At 41.9% G+C, this 10,746-nt stretch overlaps 2 protein-coding genes across 2 annotated transcripts; one reads left to right on the forward strand and one right to left on the reverse strand.

Moving 5' to 3' along the window:
• Positions 1-88: 88 nt before the first annotated feature.
• Positions 89-3,464, reverse strand: cd164l2 (CD164 sialomucin-like 2). Its single transcript, XM_020631730.3, has 6 exons — positions 3,208-3,464; positions 2,671-2,757; positions 2,207-2,299; positions 2,084-2,125; positions 1,693-1,852; positions 89-1,446 (listed from the first exon to the last, which is right to left on the reverse strand). The coding sequence occupies exons 1-6, from the start codon at positions 3,284-3,286 to the stop codon at positions 1,425-1,427; spliced, it is 483 nt and encodes a 160-aa protein (XP_020487386.1). The 5' UTR covers positions 3,287-3,464; the 3' UTR covers positions 89-1,424.
• A 4,230-nt stretch (positions 3,465-7,694) lies between these two features.
• gpr3 (G protein-coupled receptor 3) lies at positions 7,695-10,732 on the forward strand. Its single transcript, XM_020631698.3, has 2 exons — positions 7,695-7,962; positions 9,105-10,732. The coding sequence occupies exon 2, from the start codon at positions 9,133-9,135 to the stop codon at positions 10,123-10,125; it is 993 nt and encodes a 330-aa protein (XP_020487354.1). The 5' UTR covers positions 7,695-7,962; positions 9,105-9,132; the 3' UTR covers positions 10,126-10,732.
• Positions 10,733-10,746: the final 14 nt, after the last annotated feature.

Consider the following 10,746-nt stretch of genomic DNA (forward strand, 5'->3'; position numbering starts at 1 on the left):
CTCTAGTGCGTGTTTTAGAGGAGAGAACAGTGCATGAAATCTGCTGGAACTTTATTGTGGATTCAAAGTGTGTGTCTACTAGACTTCCCTTTCTTTTTTTGAAAGAGTGGTTTTCTGTGTATTGGGGGAGGGTGCTTGGATAGCGAAACGGGAGCTGTATTCAGTCCTGGCCTTTGTCAACAGACTTGGAAGTCAGCCACACTTGATCCAGTTGGGGAACTTTTTTTGTGCAGGCTCATTCAAGCCTGCTGGTCCTGGCGCAGACAGCGACCTGTGCATCCAACCACCCATCCCGCTGCTCCCCGAAAGGCCTCCATCTCGGGCTGTCCCTGCTGCATGCTGCTGTCCATTCTAATGTCCAGATAAGTGAGGATATTTGTTGAGTCTCTTATCTGCACATCCATCTCTGTCTGCATGGGTGAATCACCTCCCTTACTGTGCATATGTGGTCAAACATGCACTTAGCTCACACTGTGCAGAATTTGACTTTGACTTGCTGTTAGCATCAAGACATGACATAGACCCATGAAGGGAGGAAAATGTGTTTATCCATAGTTTATTCGGCCCATTTAAAGCAATTTGATATTCTAGTGGCACACCCTAAAGATCAAACATTTACAATGATGAACTTAACAAGCACAGAATGATGAAACAGGGTAGTATTACATCTCTTATAGCTGCTATTACAGGGCTAAAACTGATATTGATAATATGAGCAGTGGAAACAGAATTCTGACAAAGAAACCATCAGAATCTCCTCCATGGCTCTCTTAGGTAATCATTTTAGCAATCCAACTCACTGCAAGTTAACGGAGGAAAGAAATATGTTTCATTTACAAATATTATTTTTCTTGTCTCAATAAAGCAACAAAATGTTAGCTCAACACTAAAAACAGACATCCTCTTCAATGATGGAAAGAATCTTGTGTGGATCCCATTTTGGTCTATTTAAGAGTTCTTAAAAGCACTTCAAATGCCTGTTTTGACCTCGTCTGACCTACTGTTCTCATTTAATCATATCTCCCTTTCCCACAACAGCACTGTGCTTTTTTTTAAATCTTGGTTAATTCAGATACAGGTTGTTTTGAAGAGGTTATCACTTAAACGTAATATCTTAGATCACAAAGCGGAGACATTAAAGCTGTTTTTTTTTTCTCATTTGTCTGATTTTGTGAAAATTAACAGCCACATTTCTCTGACATATAAATACTATACAAACACACTGAACATGCACGATACATTATTCTGGGGAGAAAAAATCCACTTTATAACACACCCATTCCCCAAGGGGAAAAATTATAGGGACCAAACCAAGAATGACAGGGGCTCAGAAAAAACAAAAAACACTCTTGTCGTCACAAATCGATGAGTCACTGCTCAGCTGTCCTCTAGGCTAGTTTGTTTGTCCTTTACACTTCTAGTTTTCACTGTGGTGCTGGCTGATCTCTGTAATAAGACAGAAACAATTTTAATATGGAAAGATGCAATTAAAGATTACAATCAAATGCAATCTAGAAAGGATGTTAAGTATGCACAACACTGTGTTAGGCTGCTGTTGGTCGCTGCCTCCACCAGAGGCCACTGTTGCATCAACAGACCGTCACTTCATAACACATTGACATGCACCTTCTTAAACTGATGCAGTCACGCTAAATTCTTTGTCCTCTAACACCTACATGCATCTCAACTCACATGGGGTCATAGCTGCTCTGCTCTTTGGATTTGAGGAAGCGCATGGCAAAGAAGCCCCCCGCCTGCAGACACAGCACCAATATTATGCCGCCGATGAAGCTGGACATGTCAAACTTGGCCTGGGAGAACTCTGATGATGGATTGGGGTTACTTCCATCCCCTGGAAGCAAAGAAGAAGGAGATTTTGATGGGTTTAAATGGAAATGACATGAAACGGGGAGGTGTGGGGGAAGGAGGGGCATTTTTTCATGGGCTTTTACTGGAAATGACTTTGTGGCAGTCAATGTGTGGGGAACATTTAACGCAGCTCTTGTGGGAATAATAGCTGTCTGACGCAAAAGGGAGAGAAGGGGAAGGAGGGGGATGCTTGAGCAGTGTCCACATAATTTACCTGAGTCACCTCCACCTCCTCCATCAGCCACAGTCTCTACAACTGAAATGCAACACGCAAAATAAAGTTACTCAGGATGCAAAGAAATATCTTGGGTCGATTTTAGAGTGTATTGTTGAATACCTGTGCACAATTCAGACACTCTAGTCCAGCTGCAGTTCATGGCGGTGTCTGCAGAGTCACCCTGATCAGTCATACAACTGCCTGTATCATTACCTGAGACAGAGAACATGCTTTTTCAGTGTGTGTGTGTGTGTGTGTGTGTGTGTGTGTGTGTGTGTGTGTGTGTGTGTGTGTGTGTGTGTGTGTGTGTGTGTGTGTGTGTGTGTGTGTGTGTGTGTGTGTTTGTATGAGTGTTACTCGCATACTAAATAATTCAGTCTTTTTGTACAAACCAGGGAAGCTTCTGTTACAGCAACCGAATGATTGAATTACTATCAGAAGTTAGAGGTGTGTGTGTGTGTGTGTGTGTGTGTGTGTGTGTGCGTGCGTGCGTGCGTGCGTGCGTGCGTGCGTGCGTGCGTGTGTGCGTGCGTGCGCGCGTGCGTGCGCGCGCGTGTGTGTGTGTGTGTGTGTTTGTGTGTTACCAGTTGGACAAAGCCTCCAGACACAGCCTGTCAGGTTGAGCATGGAGACTCCAACACACAGGTCACATGACTCGGCCTGAGAACAATCTATAGCAGGCACACAAAGCAGGCAGGGGATTGAAAGTGTCACTCACAACAAAATGTTGGCCAATGCACTATTAATACTCCCACATAAACACAAAAACTGTTTAATTATTTCAAGATGTCCCAGGAGCTTGGGCGGCGTCAAATCAGGTAAAAGTGGGGGGTCAAAATTCATGAGTAATGCCATATAATAGATAGTATATATATTCCTAATTTTACTGTTGTCTGCTTGAAAACAAAAAACATTGGAAAGCAAGTCATCAAGTTTAAAGAAAAGGGAGACTTTTGAACAAGATGAATAATAAGAAATAAGAAGACAAGGAAAGGAGACATCAGATACCAGGAGGGATGGTGAAGGACGACACACTAGTAGGTCTCTAAAAGAGACCAAAACCCACTCAGATTGTTATACAGCATGAAAATAATTGTCAAACACAATAAATGAATCCATACCTGACTGTGAGTAAACAGCAGGCACCACAGCTACAAGCAGCAGAGTGGTGCAGAGGACCTTCAAAACCAGCGGTTGCATCCTGACTGCCACAGAGCACTGACAACGACAGCTGGAAACTTTAAAGAATTCTACAAAGGGAAAAAAAATACAAAAAAATGTTTCCTCAAAAGGACATCCAGTAGTTGCAAAATGTGATAACGCTCAGGGCTTGAACACTGAGGGAAAGACAGGAGACAGAGATCTGTGTAACATGAGCGACACCAAAACCTGGTCTCCTGGCAACCATCTGGCCAACCTTAACCCTGCTGAAATACACACCAGGTTGGACGAAGTGGCACCTGTTCACTAAAGCAAACACTGCATGCACCAAAACTTGCATTCACAAAATGTCCTTAAACATCAAAAATTAGAATGAGATAAATAAGTAAGTATTGTAAGTATAAGTATTCACCCATCTGATACTGCACAGGGCTCATCGGCGGCAGCGGCCATGCTGGAAATCCTGTCTCAGTCTAACTTTTAGTCAACCTAACGACAGGATGAGAGCTGGAGCTGAGGCAGGTTTTAAGTCTCTTCACAAACAATTAAACCGCACCCGCCTGTCAATCATGTCAGCCTAATGCCTATGTATAACTTATATTGTTCATAAAATCAAAAAGGATTTCTCTGCTGTAAAATGCCCGTGTATGTGACTTCCTGGGTTCTCAAGCGAACACTCAATGAACTGCAGAATCTTTACTTCTGCATTGGCTTCATTTTTTTAATACTGGAGTTTGCCAGGTTCAAAACAAGAGAATTGTTAAAATAAAAATTGTATTGTTTGGAAAGTGAACAAAGTTTTGATATTTAGACCATATTTATTTGTAATCCATTCAAAAGATGTTAAGATATTTCAGTGTACAACAAGGAGATGGACTGACAAACTGACAGACACCATGCCCTGAGCTAAACAGCTAACATGGCTAAAATTATATTCGTTACACAACAGGTTTTATAATGGATACGTTAACATTTCCAGACCCTAACTTTGAAACTAAAGAAATACAAGGGGGAAATCGCTCATTCTATCTTTATACCTAAATGTGGACAAAGACACCTATAATAAAAATCTAAATTTGATGTTTCATAATGATTAATCTAAAATTACAAAGTACCCAATCCAATAGAGGTTATTTCAGAGTGGACTGACTTAATGTGGAGTGACAGGCTGACAGACAACACAATCCCCAGGGCAACAACTAACATGGCTATGAATATAAACTGCTTACACAACTTTTTTGATCACTGGATACCTAAACCATTCCAGCAAAAAAAAATCCCTCTTTCAATAAACTAAGCACAAGCCAAAACTGTCTTAAGCATCTTGGCTTTGAGTGGCAAATACAAGGTAGCAAAGATTAATCTGTGAAATGAAATAGAACCCTTCAGATCCCATTTGGCTCTGGTTTTCCTCTGAGGAGTGAAACTGATTTATTTTAATCATCCACTAAAAAGAGTCTGATGAAGACTTGTCATCAGCACTGTCTGATGTAGAAGTTAATGTGTGTCAAGAGTTATCCAATCAAATGTGTGACGAGGTGGTAGGCAGCCTGAACGTCAAAACATCACTTCAGATGTGTCTATTTGTGATGAAGAGCTGCCTGGTCACTTGTCAATCATCTCAAATATGATTTATACATCTATAATTACATCAGACCAGGTTTTCAAGTCAGGCTCATGCTGTAAGTCTAACAAGATATCAAATTGAGTTCATTGGTGTATTCCTGCTTTTGTCCCTTCAATCTTATTGTATAAGTATTGGCACAACATTGCAGATATGTATTAACATATTGGTATACAAAAAAAAGGATCAATGTGTGCACATAAACTGATGATAAAATTAGTTTTAGGGAAACAGTTGTTAGAAGATTACTTTGTAAAAATCCAGTATTAATCTATAGCTATCTTTAATACTAAGAAACATGTTATTTCTTTTTAAACCCTCTGTTTTGTTCGACAGCATGACTTTTTAGTGCATACGTTTGAAAAGCTTAATATATTAGAATTAAAATAAAAGCCCAGGGATGTTCAGGGTTACTTTGGCTATACTCTGCATTTATGTGCACACTAACCTTTTATTTTATGTGTGTCCATATTTCTGCATTTGTTTGTGTTTTTTATTTAAGGTTTCATCTGTCTAAGCTGTACATTATGTAGCATGTAAAACCAATGCCAAACACCAACACATAAATGGCTTTAGCTCATTTCTAATATTTGTCTGACATCAAATAGTTCCTTGCATTTGTTTAAACATATATTCATCTTGTTCAACATATGTCTTTTTTTTGCACTCAATCTTACACTATTGTACGTTTTCAAAATATATTATCTTCTTTTCCCACCAAATGTAATGTAATTAATGAGATGAAGATTCTGATAATCATTCATATATTTGATGTAAAAAGTGTGCTTTATTATTAATTTCATGGTGCTAGTCATAGCTCTTGCCAGCCACTACCTATTTGAAAATGTAATGTAATACAGTAATAATACAAATACCATTTATCATCAGGATGAATCATCTGTGCCTCTCGGAATTGAAGATGACGAATCACTAAAACCTGATTGATCACTTTGTGGAGTTGCGACGAGGAAATATGATTACATAAATGAGATTGTTTCAGGGTGGAAAATGTTTCATAACTTTAAGCTACACACCTGCACTCAAACGTGCAATGCACCGACAGAAAACGTACAAACTATCTGACCTTCAAAGTGTTTTGTGATGCAGATGCTCTGACTCATAGACCCTAAATATCGGGTCTATTGAGTGGAGAATCACGACACACTTTTTTTTCTTTATGCATAGAAATCCACCAACATCACCACCCTCACCTCCTCCTCCTCCTCCTCTCACACAGACATGGCTCACGTACACCCACATCTCTCTCACACACATTGTCTGCGTACATGAGTAGAGCTTCACTGTATGGCTCGTCCATTAAAACACAGAGGCAAGCTGGCGAACACGATTTACTCCCACTGCTGCAAAAACCGACACACCAGCGACATGGATAATGTTGTAGTTTACTACCCACGGCGGGGGGAAGACACAAATCATATACTTTGTATAGCCTACTCATATAGTCATATAAAAATTTATATTAGTGCAAAGAAATGGTACTTAATCGCAGTGTATGGAGAATAGATTGGGAATATAAGAACAAGCCCGTTCCTTACACTGTTCGCTCAGTGTCTACGTTCATTGTTTTTAAATTGTATAACCAAATCATAAAACAACAGCTGTAGCATAATGTGTTATAAATGATGAGGTCTTCGAGTCGAGAATTGTGAAAGTGGCACATGTTGCACTTCAGATCGCCTCTGTGACGTAGGAGGACCCAATCGGCAGGAAGTGAGTCCTAATATGGCTTGAGCAGGACGAGATTCCCCCCTCCCTATGGGTAGCGCATTGATATGCGCGACCACGTAGACATCTGCAGTACCCACGCTCGATATCAAGTCGGGGAAGCCATGAATCCCCCTGCTGCTGTTGTGATACCGCAGGAGGCAGAGGGCACGTGTTTGGATTCTTAAATTAAAAGAGGGAATAAATGATTTCGTTTTATTATAGGGAACTCTCCACATCGACATCCTCGATTCATGCCTGTACTGACGAGCATTCAGACACGGTCCTTTCAAGTGTTCAATGATTTAAGGCAGATTAAATGTTGGAACCTTATAATGCGCAATTTAATATTAGATTAAGTCAGAGAGACATTAAGTCAAACCTGTGATCAATAGTGAGACATTTGGCTCTGATGTTACATAATTGTAATAATGATAATAATAATATCATAACTTAAAACAAAGTCAAATATGGAGACAAGTTTTCTAAACAAATCTGCTTGATGAACATGTCAGAGTGAGAAGATGTTTTAATATTGATACAGAAAGGAGGACGTTTCATTTTTTTAAAGGGTATGTGTGTCTGGGTTTGGTAGCCTATATCTATGGACATATTTTGTGCATTTCTTGCAATATTGCAAGTTGTCACTTAGCTACGCTTGTTGGTTTTTACAATGAGAGTCTGTCCTCTCACACAGATGACTGTTTCTCTGCAGCATATCTCCCCATGAGTCATCCTCTTGCGTTTCAGCACCGAGGACAGCTCCAGCCATGAACTCTGTCTTGAAGCTCGACATCTGTAAGGCCCGCCAAAAAAACAAAGCAGACAGAGACCTCTCATTCAACCAGGCCCCTGGTCTGATTGAGAAAACCTGTGTTTGTAGGGGGAGGGGGTCTTTGGTGGTGAATATTTACAAGAAATGAGAGCAAGAGAGTGAACCGCAGTGGGAGGGGTCACAGAGCTGCCGCATTTTTCTGAATGAAATTACTCCCCATACATCCCCCCTCCCCTGCTCTCCCCGCATCCCGAATGTCGGCAGCTTATTGGTCGAGCCTCTCAGTCACTGACGTCAGGGATGCTCTCTTGTGGATGAGTTCACGCGCAAGAGAATCTATTCTGCATCCAGTCAGCGCTCCGGAGAGACTGAAAAGCAAGAGAGATGCAAGAGACGCTATAAGAGAGAGTTTGGAGCAACTTTTGATAAAGACAGCACGAATAAAGGAGCGCGAGTGTAGCCGAAGACAGGGACTGTCCTCTTTTTTTATAAAGACTGAGCGTCACTGCAGACAGCATCACCATCGTCTTCACCATCTGTGTCTAATAAGCGGAGAGAACAAATCTGGAATCTGGATTTGCGTTAAGAAAGGTAAGATTAATAATCCATTTAAGACGTGTTTGTGTGATGCGTGCGTGCGTGCTCATGTGTGCGTGCACGTGTTGGGACATCCTCTGTGCTGCACCTGCATCTGTGTTATACAACAGGAGGTGGGCTATACCGCCTCAACGCTGAGACGTGACAGAGAGGAAGAAGAAAGACTCTTGGAGCCTAAAAAAAAAAAATCTCCTCTAAAATCATCTTTGAAATAATGATAATATCATTTTAGATGCTATATTCGATTCAGTTTACTTGCGGTTCATTCCGCAAGAACAGACAGACAACATGCTGGATAGCACGAGCATCTTAACCTTGTAACAGGCGCATTCCTTAGATAGCCGAACTGTAAACCAAATTAGCAACACAGGCGTTCTCGATTTCTTGATGAGATAGGCAGCTGCACAAGGAGAATCTTTAGTTAGGCTATTGAACTGGACACTAACAAAACGGAGACCTCCGACTGGAGCTCCCTGACTTAAATTGTGAGATTTTAAAAGATTGAAAATAGCCTCATAAAGCGTGAACAAGGTGTTAACAGGTTCTATTGCGATGCATTAGGCATACAAATTGATACATCCAGCAATGATACACATATGTGTCGTCACGTAGTGTTTACAATTTTTATTTTTATGTTGTATGTTATTCCCTTTTTAAAAGCGTGACGTTAGTTGCACTTTGAGCGCTAAGTTTTATTAGTTATTTAAGCAAATCTAGGCTAATTTGGGCTTGGGCACAATACATTAGCCACATGCACTGATAGGTGGCGTATTAATCTAATAAATATGATTTCATGTCAGTCCTTATTATATTATAACTAAATAAGTATTTTAGTCATTTTGTTGATTCCCTTCAAAAAATATATAGAGAGAAACAAGACATCCACAAATACCACTCAAAATACTCAAACATGTTTGTCTGTTTTATTTTTTGGATTTTACAGCTTACTCCTTTATATAACAAGAGTGTAACATCTTGCTTTTACCATAACCACATTGTTTCCTCTGCTGCCACATCCGGCCTCACGCAGCTCTACAGACTAAAGATGCTTCTAACACTTGTTTAAAGGACTTAAAGAAATGCTAAAGATACATTTGAGATCATTCAACATGTTTCTCCTTGTTTTTCTTTTTTAGGTTGTGTTTCTGTGACGGCTGATCAGCCATGATCCTGAACACCTCTGATCTGGGCTGGGATGAGTCCTCAGGTGCTGAATCCTTCTTCCCTCTGGACCTGCTGGATAGGTCCCCCAAATATGAAGTCCCACCCCTCACCGTGTGGGGTGTGGCCCTGTGTGTTTCAGGAACTCTCATCGCAGCTGAAAATGCAATAGTGGTCACCACCATCTTGGCCACCCCGTCTCTTCGTGCCCCTGTTTTCCTGCTACTTGCGAGCCTCGGACTGGCTGACCTCCTGGCGGGTGTTGCTCTGATCCTGCACTTCCTCTTCCTGTTCTGCGTGGAGCCCAGCGAGTGGTCAGAATTGGTGACCTCTGGACTGCTGGTAACATCACTCACTGCCTCACTCTGTAGCCTGATGGGTGTCGCTTTGGACCGATACCTGTCCTTAAGCCAAGCCCTCACCTATGGTTCAAGCCAATCTCGTCACAGAGCCGCCATCCTTCTGCTGCTGGTCTGGTTGGGTGCTTGCATCATAGGGGCGGGGCCTGCGATGGGGTGGCACTGTCTGCAAGAGCCAAACTCCTGTTCTGTAGCAAGACCTCTGACCCGGACATACCTATCACTTCTGTGTGGTGGCTTCCTGGTGGTTGTCATGATAACACTACAATTGTATGCTGGGATCTGCCGTGTTGCCAGGCGACATGCCCATGCCATCGCTACCCAGAGGCACTTCCTACCTGCCAACCAATCATATGCAAGCAAACACAGCAGTGGGAGGGGCTTCTCTCGGTTGATCCTGGTGCTCAGTGTGTTTGTGGGCTGCTGGATGCCTTTCTCACTCTGGGGGCTGCTGGGAGATGCTTCCAGCCCTCCTCTATACACCTATGCCACCCTGGTGCCAGCGGCAGGGAGCTCGCTGCTGAACCCAATCCTCTACAGTCTGAGACACAAAGACATTCGCAAGGTGCTGCTCCAGGCCTGCTGCCCCAACAGATACACACAAAACCCGCACACACACAACCCCGTTGATGTGTAGACTGCCAAACATTGCCAAAACACACAATCTATGCCAGACATATCACTGTTTGTGTGCCAAGATACACACATAGCTGCATTGACTATCATCCAAGTCCAGAACATGAAGTCCAATACTCCCACACGTGCAAGCAGCACTTCTCTGAGAGATGAAGGCCTTCTGAGTATCAGAATGTCCTGCACCGCCCTGGCGAGCGGCCATCTTTGGACTGAATCGAAACATACTGTCTTTTGAGTACTTTGTGCCTCGTCCTCAGCCAATTGTAGATCCACTGGATCCCCAAACTGAAACAATCACAGGGACATTATATTTACCACCACTCTTTGAGGGTGGCTATAATGACCTTTGGCACTTTAATGCGATGAGAGAGGATGTGTTTTTAAATGTATATCTATCACAGTTTGATGATGTATGTGATCCAAAGCCCAATTTGATTTACTTGAATCTGTAGAAAACACAATGTTCTAGACCTAGACCTCTAGAGTCTATTTTGCACATGCTGTTGAAGGCACTTGAGAGGTACTGACCAGTTGTTCATGTTGCACAGCCTTTTTGAAATGAATGAATATTTTATACTGATGAATAATAAATATGTCTTTTTCTACCAGGCGATGTCAGCAC

Source organism: Labrus bergylta, chromosome 19 (assembly GCF_963930695.1).
Source record: "Labrus bergylta chromosome 19, fLabBer1.1, whole genome shotgun sequence".
NCBI lineage: Eukaryota > Metazoa > Chordata > Actinopteri > Labriformes > Labridae > Labrus > Labrus bergylta.